A 22,326-nucleotide genomic window follows, 5' to 3' on the forward strand; every position below is an offset into this window, starting at 1 on the left:
ATTCATGAAGAAGAATGAGTCGCAACAGAACATTTCATTGACAAGTTGAGTAATGCGATCACTCAGTTTAACGGGCAATGCCTCAAGCTCATCTATAATCAGCATGGTTTTTGAGTCGCTGTATAGTCGTTGTATAGTCGCCGAATCATATTCCAAAAATGGCGGCGACTCGCGACTATTCATCGACTTATGGCGACTATACATGTTTTTTGGTCGACTATACATGAGTCGCAGGGTTTGGCGACTCACTTTTGAGTCGCGACACAAAAACCATGATAATCAGTGTCCCAATTTCATCATCAGCCACAACAAAACTAAGAGGCATGAAACAAATTATATTCACTAATTAGTTAGTAACTTAGTATCAAGAAGACCGCTCGATAATCTATAAAAAGAACGAAACATCGATAAAAAGCCAAATCAATTCTTCAGTTCAATGAAAAACAGACATGAGGCACATCAATCAACAACTATTTCAAACGCTGAACAAAACGACTTCATAATTTTAGCATCGACAAAGCCTGGAGCCTCTTCAGCACAAAAGGATATTGACACAAGTATAAATTTAATACAACCATGTACACATCTGAGCTTCTTAATCATAAGTTTATGCAGAGAGTGGGTTTGGTACAACAAAACTCCGTCTCCAATTTTTTCGAATCATAAAGCCATCGTGTGTTTCAGATAACTCATTTACTCACATGTGCATCAGTGCATGTACATGGCAGTACAGCAGTTTTTTTTTCCTACCAAGAATAAAATACCACTGCTTGCAAGGAAACAAATAAAACTTAACTACGGTGCACACATTTATTAGTATCCATGTCCTTCTAACAATCAGGTAAAACTTGCAAGTCAGCAAATACAACAATTTGCCACATTTCACCATCAACTAGAACAAAACACTGAAACAGGAAACACATGTAGACCGCTAGATATTTAGCATGGAGAAGACCCTTAGAAAAACAGAAGACATAGTAGATAAAAGATGCAAAATCAATTCTTCAGTTAAAGAAATAGAGACATGAGGCAGGTAGATTGCTAACTAGTAAGTAATAACAAGACCACTAGATAAAAAGCAAAGTCGCTTCTCCAGATTAAGAAAGTCACTCACTCAACTGCATTCAGATGAAAGGCGAAGCGTTCACAACAGCACCTCTTGTGTCTGGAAGAAGGTATGCGAAACTAGAGTTTGTTTGATCCCTTTTGCCTGGCTAGTTATAAGTGAAATGTTTTCAGGGTTCCATGATTGAGATGACTCCTAAGCGAGACATCTCAATGATTTCCTCTGTTCTAATTGAGTTTGACATGAGGATCAAGAAAGGAGAGCAAGAAGAAGATGATCTACAATTAATTGACGGTGCAATAGACTACAGCTATCTGACCATGCCTTGCATGCCATTCGCGAATTTGCATTCATGGCAATTGTGGTACAGTTGACATTACTTTAGCACTCCTTTACCGTGCAGTGGAGCCCACAATAGATTTTACAATATCAAAAGTGTACAGTGGATTCAAGTTATCTCTCAATTCGTATGTGTTTATTCGTGGGTCACATGAGAGAATTCAGCTTTTTCGTGGCACTATTGGTCAGCCATGTGACTTAAGAAGATACGTGATTGCCGTAAAGATGGATAGCTGGATGCATTTGAAGTTCAACTTAGGTCAGAAAGAGGCTCTAAATATGTTGATCTTGAACACTGTTGTTACTTCCAAGCAGATATCCATGGATAGGACTGTCAAGAAAAAAATGCTCGAGCCTGCCTCTTTTTCTGTGAAGGTGACTTGGTCGACTATGCCAGTATACCACTGGTATAAAGCCCCTATGTGCTTTATGTTCAAATTGTAGTCGCATTACTCTTGCACTAGATGTATACTACTTGGCACGGTGAATGTCCGCTTACTAGTTATTGATTGAACTGGAATTGAAACTGAGTATTCTCGTGCATCTTCCCTGTCTCAGTGAGAAGCAGCTAATGTTTTCAGCACGCACTCTACTGTAAGCATGGATTATTATCTTTCCCTGTTTCTCTGCATAAGAACTAAAAAGAAATCTCAACTGCTCTTACTGTAAATAAAAAAATCTACACCACTTCAAAACAAAAGATTGTCTCTCCCCTGAAAGATGTGAGGATTGAAGGCAACATTGAGGAGGATTCGCCCACCAACAAGGCTCACTCTTGCATAGTGATCAAGGTACTGTTGCGACAGCAATGACTGGTTGGTAAGGGTCCCGCGCCCGCGCGTCCGGATGGGTCGAGCCCCAACGCGGCGACGCACCGCAAATGCGGACGGCCGCGGCGTCCGGAACGACGCAAACCCGGCCCAAATCTGGGCCGGATTTGCGTGGCCGCGGATGGCACGCGGCGTCCTCGCGTGTCCGTCTGGTCCGCGTGGCTGGCCCAGCTGTCGGTGCCCTAGTCCTATTAAATGTGGACTCGGGGAGGGGGACTGTCCCTATCCAGTCCCCACTCTCCACTCCGGCCACACGCACGCCCCGCGCCGCCATGGCCCCGAAGCGCGAGTTCGAGCCATCCGCCAACGACCACGAGGCCGGCAGCAGCCGACAAGTCGCGCCGCCGGCGTTCACCTTGGGGCCGCCGGCCCCTCCCAGACGCGACCGGATCTACGTCACCGTAGCGGTGGCGCAGATGTTCTGGGACGCCGGCGTCCCAATGCCGTGGGGGGACGTGCACCTCCCCCACGGCTGGCACCTGAGCCCAGATCGGGTTCCGGTGCCGCCCATTCCGGGCTCCGGCCGCGCCCGCTTCACCGAGATCCGGAGGCGCCACGCTCAGCTGCCGGCGGACCTCCAGCAGGACCCCGCGTACGGCGACGCAAGTCCCAACTGGGACTTGTGGTTCGAGGTGGAGCACGATGCGCGCCGGCGCACGTGCTTCACGTCCGCGACAGCGCGGCCTCGCGCGCAGCCGCACACACCAGCAAGGCCGGCTGGCGGCCGCCCCGACGGCCTCTACATCGGCGAGCCCCGGCCCCAGCCCCAGCCCCAGCCCCAGGAGGAGGAGGACGACCCCGAGCTGCAGGCGGCGCTCGCGGCGTCCCGCGAGCAGCGCGACCTCGACGAGCTGGCCAAATGGCCGCACCTCGCCGAGACGCTGCGCACCTCCGCGCTGGAGGATGCGGCCAGGAAGGCCCAGGAGGACGCACAGGCGGAGGCGTGGTCCTTCCTGGAGATGGCGCGCCGGCAGGAGGAGGCCACGCGCCAGGCGGCGCTCCGGGAGGAGGAGGAGCGTCGGGCCGCGCTCCTGGCGGAGGAGGAGCGTCGGGCCGCGCTCCGGCTAGAGGAGGAGCTGTAGGCCGCAGCGGAGGAGCAGCTCCGGAAGGAGTCCGCGCGGAGGGCACAGCTGCGCATGCCGGTGAGCCCTCCGGACCCACACTCCGCCTGGGAAAGGGCGTAGTGGTCGCCCTGGCCGGAGTCCCCGGCGCCCTCCGGCGTTTCGAGCCGGAACAGCGCGTCGCCGCCGGGGGGCGTCATCCTCATCGACGGCGACGACGACGAGTACTACTGGGAGTAGTACTGCTGCCGGCGGCCACCGTGCGAGCAAACCCTGGCTAGGGTTTGCTTTTTTTTAGTTTAAAGCCCATATAGGGCTTTCTTTTGTGTAAAAATTGCCCAAAATAGGGCTAAGTTTAATTGAAATTTTAGCAAAAGAGACCCCCCGCTCAATGAATTGGCAAAAAGGACCATCTGTAAATCAAATTGACAAAAAAGACCACCTTCTCAGTGGCGGCCGCTCCCCCAGCTGACACGTGGACAAGTGCCGCTGATGTAGATGGCGGCATGGCCCGCAGTCGTCAGGCGTGGCGGCACGTTTGTTGGCCAACGCCAGCCGTCAGTCACCGGTAACGGTGTGGGACCTGCCGCCACCGATCGTGGTGGCAAGGCCACGTGAAGCATGCCGCCACTAGCCTTGACGGCAGCACCCTTCTCCACTCACTGCCGCGTCGCCCGTCATCTGATTAAAAATGTCTAGCTGATGCCAGTCTCAGCTGGTAAATACTACTACTACCATCAATAGATATATGTACTGCTACAATTACACCTAGCTAACTACTTCTAGCTAGCTCTCCACCGGTTGACGAATCGATGTGGTTAAGAGCATCTCCACTCGCGTCCCCCAAACGATGTCCGAGCAAAGCGCCGGATTAATCGTTTGGGGACGTCCGGACAAAATTTTCGTTTGGAGAAGGTCCCTTTTCTAGCCACGTCCCCCGACCTCCAAATAAAAAGTAAGTGTAAAAGTCGTGTCCGGCGTCCCCGGTAGAGACTCTATACACAGGGGATGGGCTAGGGACGCCGGACAACATTTGGAGCACGTCCGGACCGAAGCGGCCTTTGGGGCACGCGACTGGGACGTTTTTTTGGCCGACGTCCCCCAAATCTCTTTGGGGGACGCGACTGGAGATGCTCTAAGGGTATCTCCAGCGGCGCGACGTAAATCGGAGTCCGCGAGCGTTTGTTTGCGTCGTGTGGTGAACGCGAGAAAGACCGTTTTTGTCCGCGCGTCCTTTTGCGCCTGGGGTGCCTCCAGCGGTCCGACACATTCTACGTCGGCATGAAATATGAAGTTTGAAAATAACAAGATACAAGAGATTCAACGAAGTCATAGTCCTTATTACATCCAAATTTTAAAAAGTCTACATCCAAATTGAGCGGCCCTTGACAGAGCCCCGGTGCACCGGCCCCTCATTTGAAGTGAACTCGTGGATCATGGAGGCCGCAGTAGTTGACAATGTCTGCGTCGATTGATCGGACTCCTCGTCGGAAGAGGAGTCAACGTTTGGCCCTAAAACAGCCGGCAGGTACGCGCCGGAGCCAATCGCGTTTCCACCGGGCCCGCCTGGCAGCGAGTCTGCATCGAGGGCACCGCTTCGGCGGTCAGCGCTTCCGCGTCTGCGCCGCAGCCTTCGCCATCAATGGCGCGACTGTCTGTTCTGCGCGCGCACTGGCGGGCGACGGAGGCGGTACCTGCCGCCGGACCTCCGCGCCGATTCGGCGTACGCCATCGACTCGCCCAATTGGCGTACCTATCTGTCGACGGAGACGGATAGGAGAAGGAGGGCAGGCTTCATGGGCGACAGGGATTTTCCCTTCGCGTCTGCACCGCCGGCCCATCCACGAAGACAGGAGGCGGCGACACGTCGTCAGCAAGCGCAGTACATCGACGACGACGACCGCGACGAGGAGGACGACGATGCCTACGCTGCCTACGACGACGATGACTACATCGAGGCGCTCGCCTACCATAATGAGGAGGTGAAGGACGACAGCGACGACTACGTCGCGGTCGTCTTCCACGAATGGCAGCAGGCCATGGCGGAGGGCCGCAACTTCGACTTCCCGGAGAACATGACGGACGACGAGATGGCGAAGGTCGGCGCCCTGGTCTCCGAGTACGACGTGCCTGTGCAGCCGCCGCTGCCGCGCTACGCCACCGGCGTGATGCCGCCGGGCCTGTCGGAGGATGAAGCGCTTTGACTGGCGCTGCAGGACTCGGTGGCGCCTCCTCCTTCGCCGCCACAGCCGCAGCCCTGGGCGGCACCACAGCCGCAGCCCTGGGCGCCACCGCCGCCGCCACAGCCGCAGCCTCCTCCACCTCCAGCACCGGCGGCACGCCCGGCGTATGCTCCCTCGGATGGCTACTGGCCGTGGGCGATACCGGAGCTCATCGTGCTCGACAGCGACAAGGAGCAGCAGTAGGCGTTTATGTTTTTTTTAATGTTTTAACTATGTAAATTATGTTTCACGCTTAAAAAAAATGATTCGGCCAAAAAATACGTCGTGTCGTTGGAGCCAACTCCGACGGAAACGGACGGGCGGTCGATTTCGACCATTTCAGCTGAGCAAACGAACACGCGCGGACGCTAAAATGCGTCGCCGCTGGAGATGCCCTGACTCAAAACTTGGGTTAACCTCGAAAGTGAATGGAGAAGGGTGCTGCCGGTGGAGAGCTAGCTAGAAGTAGTTGCAGCAGTACATGCATCTATCGATGGTAGTAGTAGTATTCATTCCTAATCATGCATGTAGATGTGGCGTGGTTGCTGAGATTGGCAGCAGCTAGACATTTTTAATCAGATGACGGGCGACGCGACAGTGAATGGAGAAGGGTGCTGCCGCCATGGCTAGTGGCGGCATGCTCCACGTGGCCTAGCCGCCACGACCGGTGGTGGCAGGTCCCACGCCGTCTAACGCCGACTGACGCCTGGCGACGGCAGGCCTGCCGCAATCTACATCGGTGGCACGTCTCCACGTGTCAGCTGGGGGCGCTGCCGCCACTGAGAAGGTGGTCTTTTTTGTCAATTTGATTCACATGTGGTCTTTTTTCCAATTCATTGGTGCAGGTGGTTTCTTTTGCCAAAATTTCAGTTTAATTAACCATTAGTTTAAATTTATTTGTGGTTGTTTTCCTTTTTATTTTCATTTTTGTTTTTTTAATTACATATGCGCTGCGTCCGCGTGTTGGGCACAGCGTGCGACGCAAACGGACACGCGGACGCGGGCCGCTGTCCGGGTGTCCGTTCGGCCACCCAAACGGCCCAAAACGGTACATGCCCTAACTGTCGCTTCCTGCTTGCTTGCTTTCTTCAAAATACAACACATTTTATGACTCATTTTGTTTCCCTTGGTGCACTGGTTGGCATTGTGACCTTTTACTACAGTCGTAAGAGGTTGTGCTTGCATGTTCTTCAATAAACCTCATGGTAAAAGAATACACTGGAAGTCCAATTAATATTCTGCTTCTCAACTGGAAGAGCCGGCAAAGTTTGAGCATGTGAAATAACAATTTCTGCTGAACATGCATGGAAAGAAGATTTGAACTTCCCAATAAAGCAAAGCCATGGCCTCAAATAACAAGTTTAGTGGTACTAATAATGATAGAGTTTTTTGACATAATAGTGACAGGTTGTTGTTGTATTATATCCTGATTTAGATTTGACCGAATCTTTCATTCTATACTTCCGCTAGCAGCCACAGCTTGTTGGTAAGCATGTTCAGCCTACCGCAGTACCCTTCCACCCTTTACGCAGCCAGCCAGACATCCCCAGTTAGCATAGAAACGAAGATCTGCAGTTTCAGGTCATCGCCACCTAATCTTGCTCTCTCAGGCTCAAGGTATTTGAGGTTAGTCCTGTTGCAACCAAAGCCATGGATTCCAAACAGAGGGTGCATATGAATCAAGGACAAGGTGAAACAAGCTATGCTCGCAACTCCAGTATTCAGGTATGAGGTATCTTCTCCTCTCTTGTTTTATTCACTGGTGTTATTTCTACGGCACATGAGAATTAGGCGTCCGCTAGTTGGCCATGGCTATTGTGCGCGCCCAGCACAACAGAGTTTGAGTCCGTGCGGTGCTCACGGTTGCTTCTTCTTTGAATTAAAAATCAACAGGGGCTTCTCCCTATTGGTCTAAATTTTTATACTGCCATTCTGCCGAAATTTGGCTTCTGAAGACTGCCCGGTAAAGGTTTCGTTCATAATATACTTCATGTTAGTGACAATAAACTATCAACACAAAGTTTTCTCGAAAAAAGTTAAACAACCAACATAAAGATAAATAAAACAAGAATTGGGAAACATTAGACTAGATTTCTGAAGAAGTATAAGTAGACTGCAGAGCGCTCAACAGAACAGGATGAAGCCCCTGATAGAAGCGGCCATCGTTGGCTTATGCAGCAACCCCAACACCTTGTTGTCCGGAAAGATGGCCATCGCGGACTTGGGCTGCTCCTCTGGTCCAAATGCATGATTGACAGGGCATGTGAATATTTTCCTTTTTTGGATAACTGACAGGGCATGATTGACAAAACAAAGTTTGATTCTTTCTACATACCAGCATATGGACCTTCCGCTAAAGAGCTGAGAGTGATCATCGAAGAGGAGGGCTCCTCAATCACTGAGATGCAGGCCCACGACTATGCAACTGGCATGGACAGGGCGCTCCTCACCCCAAACAGGATAGCCAATACTCTGAGAGCTATATTCGAGCCGATAATAGTCCAGCATTTTGGAGAGATCATGGATGAATTTGTAAGGACCGGCGAGAAGCACTTGAGCCTTCAGCAAAGCTCGCAAGTCGAGGGTACCAAAGACATGGTGCTTGTATCGCTCGCCAAGGCATAACATGACAACTGGCGTGTTACTGCTAGTTTGTATCCCTCACCAGTTTGTTAAATATTTGTAGATCAAACTCAATCGGATTTGTGAGAGGAAAAAAAGAAACATCTGCTAGTGTCTTTTTATCTTTATCTCACACTGCAGATGAGTATGATATTGAAGTTTTGTAGATGGTGTTTGCTATTTCCTACCATTCATTTTTCACTAAATTATAGTATTATACCATAGGGGCACTGTTGCAGAGCATGACAGGAGCCCAAGCATCTGGGCCAACCATAAGTATCTCAGTTCCCCGCAAAAAAAAAGTATCTCAGTTAACTGTCGGATAACAGTCTGTTGACATGAATTTTGACAGGTTTTCCAGCGCATTAATTATAATGGGAAGGTCATGATAGGTCATTAAATATTATTTGGATGCTTGATGTATATGCTATGCATTAGTTGTGCAGTTGCTTTTCTGCATAAGCACGAAAGTGCACAGTGGTGTTAAAGAAATAATCTATAAATACTAGTACACGGATACAGAACCAATGTTTGTTTTTTTTTTTTTTTTGAAACGGAGGCAAAAGCTTTGCCCCAATCTATTAATTAAGGAGAGTTTTACAAAAGTAACCAAAGTAACCAAGGTTATTACAAGGGATCACTCTCCCGGCATGATGTTGCCCAAATGCTTGGCACCCGCTCTAACCCACAAACGGGCCTCGGCTTTAATTTTCTCGATGGAAACATGAGAGGGTGTATGCTTGTTGCGGAAGACCCTTGCGTTGCGTTCATTCCAAACTTCCCAAGTAACAAGGAGCGCGAGCGAGGATATAGCCTTCCTACTAGGAGCGGTGCCTCCCGCCATCATGTTCCACCAATGGCTTATGGAGAGGTCGGCCCATTGCGTTGGATGGATGGATGGGATGCCAATCCACTCCTTGATGGCACCCCAAATCCTAATGGTAAAACGGCACTTAATGAAGAGGTGGTCAACGGTCTCGAGGGTTTGGTTGCAAAGGGGGCAACGGTCGCAATTTGGCCAACCTCTAGCTTGTAAACGGTCCGCCGTCCACACCCTATTTTGCATGAGTAGCCAAGCAAAGAACTTGACCTTCGGGGGCGCCCAAGCCTTCCACACGATCTTGTTCATGTTGGAGGCAATGGAGCCAATGAATTGGATCTCATACGCGGACTTGGAGGAGTAAACGCCATTCGCCGTGAGGTTCCAAGTTATGTCGTCTTCCACCTCCTCCCTAAGTTGAAAGTTGTCAAGAAGGACCCAAAGCTCCACGAATTGCTTGAGTTGCTCCATGTTGTTGATTTTCTCCAAGTCGATCTTCTTAACCCAATTGTTGTTACTAAAGGCAAGATGGACTTTCCAATTCTTCCGTTTAGAGATATTGTAGATTAAGGGGGCAATCTCAATTGGCTTCCTATTGTGTAGCCAAGGGGAGTGCCAAAACGGTGCCTTATGCCCATTGCCAATATCGATAGAAGTTGATGCATAGAACAACTCCATGTCCTCAAAAGAGCAAGGGTTCCCGGAGCCCACCCAAATCTTGTTGGGGTCTTTCCACTCAAGCCATGGCCACCGAAGCCTAAGTGCCGTCGCAAATTTGTCCATGTTAAGAATCCCAAGACCCCCAAGCTTCTTGGGGCGACACACCTTCACCCAATTTACCTTGCATTTAGCCCCCGTCGTGGTATCCTTTGCGGACCAAAGGTAAGCCCTTTCAATTTTGTTGATGAACTTTAAGGTGCCCGGGGGAAGCATAAGAGGTGTCATGTAGAAGGTAGCTTGCGAGGCAATGACGGACTTGACCAAAGTTGCGCGGCCGGCGGTAGCGACAAGCTTCCCACACCATGTTGGGAGCTTACCGACGCACTTGTCTTCAAGATGTTGGAAGTCCACCCTCTTGAGAGACCAAACCGAAAGAGGGAGCCCCAAATACTTTAGCGGGAAGCATGCACGCGACGCCGGTATCCCCGAAAGGACCTCGTTAAGGTCAACATGGCCGCACCGAATAGGGACCACCGAGCTTTTTTGAAAATTGGTGCATAGGCCGGTCACATTACCAAAGCCCTCAAGGATGCTTGCAAAATTTTGGATGTCCTCCTTGAAGGGTGCCACAAAAACGGCCGCATCGTCCGCATATAAAGACGTCCTAAGAATGTTCCCGCGACCTCGGAGCTTGTGAATGAGGCCGAGAGTGGTGGCATGCTCAAGGATTTGCGTGAGCGGATCAATGGCAATCACGAAAAGGAGCGGTGAGAGCGGGTCACCTTGGCGCAACTCACGGCCGTGAACAATGGGGGTGCCGGCAATCCCATTGAGAAGCACCCTAGAAGTGGAGGTTTTGAGAAGCGCCACAATCCAATTACGGAAGCGGCAAGGGAAACCCCTCCATTTCTTTTGCGGTTATCATAGGTATTTGAAGGGCATTTCTGCATAACCTCTAAAAAGTGCAAGTCTGTAAATAAATACATCTATGACACTACAAAGTTAAGAATTGTTCCATTCAACTTTGTTTTGCGTGGGTGGTGCTCTAAAATCTATGAATTTTTTGAAAAGCAGCTCTAAAATGTATGAAATATTGAAAATGTATGTGGGGGCATAACTCTACGCTACACACCAGGGCTCAAAGCATGGTGCTCACAGTAAAAAATTGTATGGTATGTTTGTTTTTCTTCCTTGGACCCATATTGAGCAGCTACTTGGGTTTTTTTTCTCAGTTTTGATGGCGCAATGGACACAGTGGCTAGTGCTGTTCACAATACCACCAGTCCACCATATTGAAACATAAGTTTTGTCCATACTCAGCAGAAAAATGACCTATGGTTCATTTTCAGCTTTACGAATTTCTAGTACTTACGATGGAAATTTCATACCTTGTCGCCTTGCCCAATTGTGGAGCACAATCTTACACTGAGCATCACCAGGCCAAAAAATCCTTCTGCTTATCAATACAAGTTCTATTTCTTGAGCTTATTTTAAGATTGAACATCACATGAAGTATTAATCCTTAAACTTGTTAGCAACCAAAGTCAAATAATCATTCCACACAACAAAACAGAGGGCTGTAAATATAACATAATATTTCCACATCTAACCAGATGCAATTGATTCAGGAAGACAATGACTTGCAGCAGAATATTTCTGAAAAGGTGAAAATGATTCAATCACATAATATAACAAGTACTACTATTAAGCTGTTCTGAAAATTCGGTGCAATTTGCTAGTCAACAGGCAGCAGTTGGATAATCTACCTCACTTCGTCATCAGTTACAACAGACAAACAAAAGCATGAAGCACATGTTTATTAGCTTTATTTATGTTTAGTGTATTAAGAAGACCACCAAGTTCTAAGAAGCCATTGAAAAATGCCCACGCAAATTCTTCAGTAAAAAGACAGAGACATGAGGCAGCTAGAACATTAACTATTGAGTACTAAGAAGATCATTATATAAAGAAAACAAATCAAAGTCAGATCTCTATTTTTAGTTCAAGGTGACAGAGGCATGAGTCAGATCAAACATTTGAAATGCAGACAAAAAAATGACTCTGTAATTTTGGCCTGAACACACTTGACAGACACTTCAGCCCAGAAGAAAATTTAAAGAACATAATAGAGCCCGCGTAACAGTTGAAGCTTCTGGATCATAACTTTTTATGCATCAACAAGGAAACTAGCGGTTGATACAGTTCTTACATATCTCAGCTCATGACGATCCAAAAAAACTAGGCCTTCAAGAAGCACCATCACACTGAACAACCTTGAGATGGAAGTCTAAGTGTGGACACCAGAATCATCTAGTGAGATGAAAGGGAAAGTGTTGACAACATAGCCCTCTATTGTCGGAAAGAAGGTATGTTGAACAAGTGTTTGTTTGAGACTGGTAGGAGCTCGGGTCCTGCCGTGTCTAGGACGTAGATTGTAGGGGAAGGAGGGAGGCTGTCGCGGCCGAGGAAGAGGGCGGCGGCGGCAGGGAGCCGTGGCGGCGGCCAAGGACGGCGCGGCGGCTAGGATTTGGAGAGACCGACTCCTTTGGGAGTCGGCAATAATATTATGATTATTGCTTGATCCTTCTCGTACGATTACATCCAGTATTTATGAGCTGAAAACTAAATAAACTAAATGGGCTAAGCCCCTAATTGGGCCCAGGGTTGGGCCCCCTCCTGGAATATGTCAGGCCGGTCATAACATCTCTCCCCGCCTGCGCAAACAGCTCGTCCTCGAGCTGGTAGTCTGGATAGTGGAGGGAGAAGTCATCGCGCTGCTCCCACGTGGCCTCCTCCACTGGCAGTCCCTCCCACTGAACCAGCAAGTACCAAACACCTCGACGTAGCTGAGCCCGCAACACCTTTGCAGGACTCGGAAGAAGCCGGCCATCCGCAATAGGAGGAAGTGCTGGTGTCGCGGTAGGAGGATCACCGCGGTAAGGCTTCAACAGCCCCACATGGAAGACGTCGTGGATGCGGGACTCGGCCGGAAGCTGAAGACGATAAGCGAGCGTCCCCACGCGCTCCAAGACGACGAAGGGCCCAGCGTAGCGAGGGCCGAGCTTGCGCTTCGCGCGCGGGTCCAAGGACTGGGTGGAGCGATGCAAGAGGCGCAGCCACACCCAATCACCGACCGCATACTCCACGTCGCGATGATGTCCATCGTAGTAGTGCTTGGCCAACTGCTGGGCCTGCACGAGGCGTTGCCACACCTCGGCCAAAACCTCATCGCGGGCGCGAATGAGCTCACCCGCTATCTCCGTCCGGGCTGTCGCCGAATCCACCGGTATAATGGGCGGCGCTGGGCGGCCGTAGACCACCTCGAATGGCGTGGCGCGCAGGGCTGAGTGAAAAGAGGTGTTGTAGCAGTACTCCGCCCAGGACAGCCAGTCCACCCATGCGCGCGGACGGTCCCCAGTGACACAACGAAGGTACATGGCGATGACCTTGTTGACCACCTCCGACTGGCCGTCCGTCTGAGGGTGGAAGGCGGTACTAAACCGAAGTTTCACCCCTGCCATCCGAAAAAGGTCGCGCCATACATGCCCTGTGAATACCGGGTCACGATCACTGACAATCGATGCTGGAAATCCGTGGAGGCGGACGATGCCGTCAAAGAAGGCACGAGCCACGGACGCCGCAGTGTATGGATGCCCAAGCGCGATGAAGTGGGCATACTTGGAGAAGCGGTCAACCACCGTGAGAATCACCGACTTGCCGCCCACCTTGGGGAGGCCCTCAATGAAGTCCATGGAGATATCGGACCACACCTGTGAAGGCACCTCTAGCGGCTGCAACATCCCAGCCGGCCGCAGGGTCTCAGTCTTGTTGCGCTGACACGTCACACAAGAACGCACCCAATCCCGGACCAAGGTACGATCTCCGGGGATATAGAAGTCGGCGCGAAGACGATGGAGGGTCTTCTGAATACCCTCGTGGCCTGCAGAATGGGCCATCAACAGCACCTGATGACGGAGGTCATCGTGGTCGGGCACGAATATGCGGCGCCCATGCACAAGCAGGCCGTCGGCCACGCGCCATGGTGCGGCCAGCTCGCCCGTCTCCAACTGCTGCCGCAGGAGCTGGGCGTCGGCCGCCACCTCAGTTGCCCGGCGAATGGCGTCGAAGAGGGCGAAGGAGGGTCCCGAGCGGAGGCACATCACCGCCCCCTCAGAGACGTCGTCCGCCTCATCCTGGTCCGTGTCGCGCCAGGACAGGGCATCCGCCACCGTATTGAGGCGGCCAGGCCGGTACTCGACGGTAAAGTCGAAGCCGAAGAGCTTGCTGATCCACTGATGTTGCGGCACCGTCGAGAGTCGCTGGTCCAATAGGAACTTGAGGCTGTAATGATCCGTGCGAATCCGGAACGACCGCCCCCAAAGATATGGACGCCAGTGGCGCACAGCCTGCACCAAACCGATGAGCTCCTGCTCGTAAGCGGCGAGCTTGAGATGTCGCGCGGCAAAGGGGCGGCTGAAGTAGGCGAGAGGCCCATCGCCCTGGTGTAGCACAGCGCCGAATCCCACCCCGGAGGCATCGCAGTCCAGGATGAAGGGGCGGGTGAAGTCCGGCATCTGCAGAACGGGGCCCGTCGTAAGGGCCCCCTTCAGGGCCTCAAACGCCGCAGTAGCCTCGTCGTCCCAAGCGAAACCGTCGCGACGCAGCAGGCGCGTGAGCGGTGCCGCGATGAGGCCGTAGTCCCGGATAAACTTCCGGTAGTAGCCGGCGAGGCCCAGAAAGCCGCGCAAGGTGCGCGGCGAGTGCGGCGCCGGCCAGGCCGCGACGGCGGCCACCTTGTCCGCATCCATGGCCACCCCCTCGGCGGAGATGACGTGGCCGAGGTAGGCGACCGATGACGTCCCGAACGAGCACTTCGAGCGCTTAAGGTGAAGATGGTGCGCTCGAAGCTCGTTGAAGACGATGGCGATGTGCTGCAGGTGCTCCGCCCAAGAGGTGTTGTAGATGAGGATGTCATCAAAAAAAACAAGCACAAACCGGCGTAAGTAGGGGCGAAGGACATCGTTCATGAGAGCCTGGAATGTCGCGGGGGCGTTGGTGAGGCCGAAAGGCATCACCAAGAACTCGAAGTGGCCATGGTGAGTCCGGAACGCCGTCTTGGCGATATCCTCCGGGTGCATGCGCACCTGATGGTAGCCCGACCGCAAGTCGAGCTTGGTGAAGAAGCGCGCCCCGTGGAGCTCGTCGAAGAGCTCGTCCACCACCGGAATGGGGAACTTATCCTTCAGCGTCAGCGCGTTGAGGGCGCGGTAGTCGATGCAGAAACGCCATGTACCGTCCGACTTGCGGACGAGAAGGACCGGCGCCGAAAACGGGGACGTGGAGATCCGAATGATACCGGCGGCTAGCATGAGTGCGCACTGCCGCTCCAACTCGTCCTTCTGCAGCTGGGGGTAGCGATAGGGCCGCACCGCGACCGGTGCCGTGTCCGGGAAGAGGTGGATACGATGATCGTACATCCGAACCGGTGGGAGCCCCTGCGGCTCGTCGAAGAGGGCGCCATGCTGCTGCAGGAGGTGTGTCAAGAGGGGATGCTCGGCCTCGGCGTCGGTCGTGGCGAGCTGAAGCTGCGGGGCCGGAGCGGAGCCCCCAATACCCTCCCACTGGACGAGGCGGCCCTGGCGCCAGAAGGTCATCGTGAGGGTGTCGAAGTCCCATAGGATGGGGCCGAGGGTCCGGAGGAAGTCGACGCCGAGGATGAAGTCGAAGCAGCCCAAGTCGATGCCGGCGCATGTGATGGTGAAGTCCTCGTCGACGATGGTGAGAGGCACGTGCTGCGCCAGGCCGTGGCACTGTAGGCGATCACCGTTAGCCACGGTGACGCGTAGGTGAGCACCGCCCGATGGCTGGAGGCCCAAGCGGCGCATGGTAATCGCCGGCAGGAAGTTATGCGTGGAGCCCGTGTCCAAGAGAGCCACCATGTGCTCGCCGCGGATCGTCACCGACAGGAGCATGGTGCGCTCGTGACGGATACCCGCCAGGGCGTGGAGAGAGACCACGAAGGCGGTGGCCGGCGCGGTCGTGGTGGCTGGCTCGGGCGGCGCCGATGGCTCGGCGAGTGTGTCTGCCTCGAAGTCGTCGACCGTCTCCAAATAGAAGAGGCGGGGGCAGATGTGGCCGGGCGCATAGGGCTCGTCGCAGTTGAAGCACAGGCCGAGGCGGCGGCGCTCAAGCTGCTCAGCCGGGGTGAGTCGCCTGAACGTCCGTGTCGCAGCCGGGGCGGGGGTCGGTGGCGCGGTCGGGTTCGGCCGGTCTGGCCGTGCGGCCGGCGGTGGTGGTCGAGCGGTCGGGCGGCCTCCGTGGCTCGGTGGTCCGGGCGGCATTGCCTGGGCGCGACGCTCGTAGGCGCGGGCGTAATGCATCGCCGTCTGGAGGTCCTGGGGAGCCTGAAGCTCCACGTCCACGCGAATATGGTCCGGAAGGCCACCGATGAAGAGCTCCGCGCGTTGCTGGCCCGTCACGCCCGGGGCGTGGCAAGCGAGAGCCTGGAAGCGCTCCGCGAAGTCCTAGACCGTGGTCATGAAGGGCAGTCGCCCAAGCTCCGCCAATCGGCTGCCGCGAATTGGCGACCCAAAGCGGAGGAGACAGAGCTCCCTGAAGCGGTCCCATGGGGGCATGCCGCCCTCGTCCTGCTCGAGGGAGTAGTACCACGTCTGTGCGGCGCCCCGGAGGTGGTAAGAGGCCAGCCAAGTGCGGTCGGACGCGAGGGTGCGCTGTCCCTGGAAGAACTGCTCGCACTGGTTGAGCCAATTGAGTGGGTCCTCCGAGCCGTCGAAGGTGGCGAAGTCGAGCTTGGCGAAGCGGGGCGGTGTCGGTGCAGCGACGCCCGGGACGTATGGCGCTACGCGGCCGGCGGAAGGTTCCGCGTACCCTGCGGCGGCGGCATCCGGAAGTGTGGGCATAGGCGGGTCCCCGGCCACGGAGTAGACCGGCGAGGGTGACGATGACGCGGTGATCCACGCCGGCAGCGGTGATGGCGACGGGGGAAAGCGAACCTGCTGGATAGGAACGCCGCTCGCGGAGGTGGCCACGCTGGCCAGGGCAGGGCCGGGGGCGGGGGTGGCAGCATCGTCACGCCGGGGAGAGCGGGCAGCCAGGGTGCGGGCGCCGCGGTGGTGGCGGCGGGCGGCTGCAGCGGCGCGGCCGGCCCCTGGGAGCCGATCAGGTACAGCCGGATCCCCTGGACGGCGGTGACGAGGTCGTTGATGACCCCGCTCATCTGCTCGGGAGTGTAGGCGACGGGAGTCGGTGGCGGGGCGGACGGCGACGTGACGGCGGCGACGGAGGTGGTGGCGGTCGTGGAAGCGGCCAGCTGGCCGGCCGGCGAGGTAGACGCGGGCGGTGGCGACGACATGATCGAACAAGAGCTATCTGATACCAAGTTGGTAGGAGCTCGGGTCCTGCCGTGTCTAGGACGTAGATTGTAGGGGAAGGAGGGAGGCTGTCGCGGCCGAGGAAGAGGGCGGCGGCAGCAGGGAGCCGTGGCGGCGGCCAAGGACGGCGCGGCGGCTAGGGTTTGGAGAGACCGACTCCTTTGGGAGTCGGCAATAATATTATGATTATTGCTTGATCCTTCTCGTACGATTACATCCAGTATTTATGAGCTGAAAACTAAATAAACTAAATGGGCTAAGCCCCTAATTGGGCCCAGGGTTGGGCCCCCTCCTGAAATATGTCAGGCCGGTCATAACAGAGACGAAATTGAGTAGCCCGGAGTAATTTGCGATGGAAGCTTGCGACCAACTTGCCAGCGATGTCAAAGTGAAGTAGCCACTCGCCAGACTGGACGAGAATGAGCACATGGTCATCCCAAAACGAAACCACCACATCTGAATAGTATGTGTTAAATCCAAACCGCTCTGTGAGCTCTGCAACCGGCAATTCAACCCGGTATTTGAAGGCCCATACCTCGCCGTCATAGTCCTGCATCGTCCAAATATCGAGTGTTCCATTGCCAAAGCTGGCCATGCCAAGCACTCCGTCCATCTCAAACAGGTCGGCAGCGCCAGGAACAGCCGGAGCACGCATCTGCCTGAACAACTCGGTTGTGGTGTCAAATACAATTATCTTGTTTCCTTCGTACTCGTCCCGCTCTATGTGCCAGTGCAGGCTGCCCCGGATGAGGGCGGGCACAATGGCATGGATCTCGAGCTCCACCTCCGGCCACCCGATGTGCCTCGGCGGGTGGCAGGAGCCCAACGCGTAAACGTAGCAGGCATCTTGAGTGCCAGGGGGCAGTTCGTCATAAGGCAACATCGAGTCAGGGTAGAGGAGTAGACGGTACTCTCCGGTAGGAGTGTGCGGGTACATTCCGGCGAGGCAGAAGCCACGGAGCAGCGGGAGGGGAGCATATTGACGAGTGGCCGGGCTGCAGACGGAGAAGTGCAGCAGAGCGGAGAAGCACGAGTCAGCTTCTGTGCAGAAGATGAGGAGACCGTCGCAGGAGGCCTGTAGATGGATGTAGGTCTCGTCGAAACCCAGCCGGGCGACGGAATGGAGCTTGTCGGCGGCGGCGCGCCCCGCCCGGAGGTCCAAGGGTATGATGTCTACGGACGGGCTGAAGTTGTGCTCGTACAGGAGTGGGAGAGCGGGCTGGTGGCCGTGGTGGGTGATGAGGAAGTCGCAGGTGGAGGTGGCGCGGCGCCACAGCGGATGGGGGGCAGGCGGACGAGTATCTCCCAGATGGAGATCTCATCGGGGAGGCCGCGGTGGAGAGGCGCCGCTCGTGCTCTTGCGGCCTCCGCCATGGACGCCGGCTAGGAGATCTTTCCTGGGAGGAGCATTCGGAGTGGTTGCCGGCGACGGCGAGGGTGACGGCGGAATCGGTTAGGTCTTGGGGAGATTGATTGATTTGATTCAGATCGTATGCGTTGACTGGGCTGGGCCCAGAAGAGGTTCTATTGATGCTACAGAAGGAGCCTGTTTTGCTCACTAGGCTTTCAAAAACATGAGCTCGTTGCATTCGTTGCTACATAATGAAAGCTCCCATTCTCTGCATTATGAGTGAATAAAACTACATGAAGTCAGAGTAATCAATCTCAAACTAAATTGGATAATTTGGACATTGCACGTAAAAAGAATATGCGATCTAATAATATTACTATACTATTTGCAACAAAATTGAACGAAAATTAAACTAGCTAACTAGTGGACGAGCCCACAAAGATTCTTGAGCAACGAACAGTTACGTGAGGCTACAGTAGCCATCTAGGTCTTCAACGCCTCCTGACGGCGCCTCTGCCGATCTGCCCCGCCTCTGTGACCTTCGAGTCATGGGGGCGCGGTGGATCGCGGCCCTCATTGGCGGGAGGTCTGCACCCCCAGTTTTGTTGGCTTCGTTCTCTGTTTTTAGGGTCAAAGTTTGTAGGGGCGGTGCCGCCTCGTGCAATAAGGTCTCCTCGGCTTCAACCTCATTTCGGCGGCAACATCGAGAGGTTTGTAGGAGTGGTGTCATCTTCGAGGTTTTCGTCTGGTTGTGGGGATCTTCGGATCGTCAAGGAGCTTCAGCGACAGTTCATCCTTCTTCTTTGTCTTCGGAACGGATGTGGTCTTCTTGACTCGTTTGACGACTTCCTGTCCACAACCAACAATGTCAAGCCGACTTAGGGAGGAGCGGCAGCGGCGGCGCGCCGTCGACACGGTCTGGAGGTTGAAGATGAAGGGCTTCTCAAGGATCTCGTTGTAATTTTCATTTTCCTTGGAATGCTTTGTACTGTTCGCTGTTTCTTTTAATGCCAGTGTCTTATTCGTAAAGAAAAACTAGTGGACGAGATTAGAGCCATGCTTGAGCCGACAATTTGCAGCATTTCGGAGATGTGATGGGTGACTTCGCGAGGATTGGATTGCAACACTTTAGCCTAGAGGGAAGCTTGGAGGACGTGCTTGCAAAGACATATCACTTAGACACTTACAAACGAGTGAGGATCGGTACCTGGCAATATGGCTATAGATCAATCGATGTAGAGATCGGGGGCATTCATCCTTTTTGTTTTGTTTCTTTTTGTTATTTCACGTTGGTTTGTTTCCCCTGTTCGGTTGTTCCTTATATGGAGTATGCTGTGAATATTTTTCATGGATGCAAAACTAATGTTGAAGCAACAATAATTCACACCGATTAGCAAGTTGCTATTGTCCATAAACTTAATTAACTAGCTAAGCCTAGGAAGCATTGTGCCGTATGGTTTGCATCGAAAACAAGTTTTCACCTGGTAATATTTGCTCCTACGAAGATGTCAGCTCCCCCTTTCTGAATTCTGATGTCTGCCACCATAGTTAGGATAAAATTACCCACGAAGTGACAGTAAGTCAGTAATACAAATATCATAGAAACGAGTGTGTCCCGTAGACTAAGCTTGGCATGACAACGCAGTGGTATTAAGCTAATTCTGACAATACCATGAAATCTCTTGTGTCATTTTTTGCCATTTTTTCGCTCAGATTCATCTCTATTTAAAGTGCATTTCTGCATATCCATTAAAGCAAAATGCAAGTGTGAATCACTGTAAATCAGCAGACCATCTATAGTTATATACCACGCCAAAGCTAAGAATTGCTCCCTCAATGTTGGTTTGCACCTGTGCTGCTCTACACGTCATGCCTCAAATCATGGTGATCACAATAATACAATGCATGTATGAAATGTTTATTTTTCTTTACTTGGACCCCATATTAAGCAAGATGTTTTCCTTTTCTCAGCTTTGATGGCGTGATGGACACAGTGGCCAGTGACCTTCATAATACCACCAGTCTACCACACTGTAACATAAGTTTTATCGCAGTCTGACAGAAAGCTGAGTATCTTGAGCTTATGTCAAGAAAAAAACATCACACTAAATATTAATCCCTTAAACTGGTTAGCAACTAAACTCAAATGATAATTCCACATGATGCAACATAAAGCTGGAATTATAACAGAATTTTTTCACACCTAACCAGATGCAATGGGTTCAGGAAGGAAAACATAATTGCAGTAGAACATTTTTTTAAAGGTGACTACGATTCAACCATTTAATATAACAAGTACTGCTCTAAGCTCTTATGAAAATCAGGTGCATTTTGCTAGTCAACAGCCAACAGGTGGATAATCTGCGTCGGTTACAACAGACAAACAGAAGCATGAAACACATGTATATTTGCTATATCTTTAGTGTACTGGTAAAACTACTAGGTATCTCTAACAATGATGTATTTAGTGAACACATATGAAAGATATTTCGGCCGAAAAGATTATTCAAGGAAAGATAATGCAACCATGTAACAGTCGGAGCTTCTGTATCATAGGTTTTTACAAACCAACAAAGAAGCTAGTGGTGGATACAGTTCATAAATATTGCAGCTCATGACGATAAAAACAGCTAGGCATACCATCACCACACTAAACAACATCGAGATGGAAGGCTAAGTGTTCACAACATGATCATCTGGTGAGATAAAAGGCCAACCGTTCACAACATAACCATCTATTGTCGGAAAGAAGGCATGCTCAACAAGAGTTTGTTTTGAGACGAAATTGAGTAGTACCGAGTAATTCGCGATGGAAACTGGCAACCAGCTTGCCATCCATGCCAATATGAAGTAGCCAGTCACCAGATTTAAACAGAATGAGCACACCATCGTCAACCCAAGACAGAACCATCAGCCCACAGAATTCGTCAAGTCCAAATCGCATGTAGAGGTCTGCCACCGGCAATTCAACCCGGCATTTGAAGGCCCATACCTCGCTGTCATAGTCCTGTGTCATCCAGATATCAATGCGTGTCACCCCATCATCAAAGCTGGCCATCCCCAGCATTTCATCCATCTCAAACAGTTTGGCACCGCCAGGAACAGCCGGAGCGCGCATCTGCCTGAACAACTCGGCTGTGGTGTCGAATACCATTACCATGCAGCTCTGGCTCCCATCCTTCTCTATGAACCAATGCAGGCGACCACGGAAAAGTACAGATCGGATCGAATGGATGGCTTCCTCGGCCGCTGGCCACCCAATGTCCCTCGGTGGCTCGCAGGAGCCCAATGCGTAAACGTAGCAGTCATATACAGCGCTTGGCTCCGGTTCATCATGCAACCAAAAAGCGCCAGGGTACAGCAGCAGCCGGTACTCGCCGGTTGGAGGGTGCCGGTACATTCCGGCGATACAAAAGCCACGAAGCTGCGGGAGGGGAGCATACTGACGAGTGGCCGGGTTACAGACGGAGTAGCACACGACATCGGAGAAACACAAGTCACCTTCATTAGTGCCGAGGATGAGGAGGCCGTCGCAGGAGGCCTCTATAAGCGTGAACGCGCCACCGGTGTCAATTCGGGCGACCGAATGGAGCTGGTCGGCGGCGGCGACCCCTGCACGGTGGTCCAGCGGCATGATGTCTAGGTACCCGCCGTCGTCGTACGCGCGGTTGCGTTTGTAGAGGAGGGGCAGCGAGGGCTGGCGGCCGTGGTGGGCGAGGAGGAATTCACGGGTGGAGGTGGCGCGGCGCCAAGCGCGGCAGACGGCCCGGCAGCGGAGGAGGGGTTTGTGGGGCAGGCGGAGGAGGATTTCCCAGATGAAGATCTCATCCGGGAGGCCGGGGTGGACAGGCGTCGCTCGTGCTCTTGCGGCCTCCGCCATGGCTGCCGGCTGAAGATCTTCCTAGGAGGAGCAAGAGGAGTTGCCGGCGAGTGGTGTGGCGGCGGAAGGGAGTTAGGTTAGGCC

At 52.9% G+C, this 22,326-nt stretch overlaps 1 protein-coding gene and 2 pseudogenes across 1 annotated transcript; 1 reads left to right on the plus strand and 2 right to left on the minus strand.

Annotated features, from left to right (window-relative positions):
• The first annotated feature begins 7,051 nt into the window (after nt 1-7,051).
• On the plus strand, nt 7,052-8,329 carry LOC127340349 (7-methylxanthosine synthase 1-like). The gene is made up of 3 exons (XM_051366111.2): nt 7,052-7,243; nt 7,638-7,763; nt 7,814-8,329. Exons 1-3 carry the CDS (start codon nt 7,169-7,171, stop codon nt 8,141-8,143), a joined length of 531 nt encoding a protein of 176 aa, XP_051222071.1. The 5' UTR covers nt 7,052-7,168; the 3' UTR covers nt 8,144-8,329.
• Nucleotides 8,330-11,698: 3,369 nt separating this feature from the next.
• LOC127345613 (uncharacterized) lies at nt 11,699-18,514 on the minus strand (annotated as a pseudogene).
• Nucleotides 18,515-20,864: 2,350 nt separating this feature from the next.
• LOC127345612 (F-box protein At5g49610-like) lies at nt 20,865-22,323 on the minus strand (annotated as a pseudogene).
• Nucleotides 22,324-22,326: the final 3 nt, after the last annotated feature.

The sequence above is a fragment of the Lolium perenne genome, chromosome 3 (genome assembly GCF_019359855.2).
Source record: "Lolium perenne isolate Kyuss_39 chromosome 3, Kyuss_2.0, whole genome shotgun sequence".
In the NCBI taxonomy this organism is placed as follows: Eukaryota; Viridiplantae; Streptophyta; class Magnoliopsida; order Poales; family Poaceae; genus Lolium; species Lolium perenne.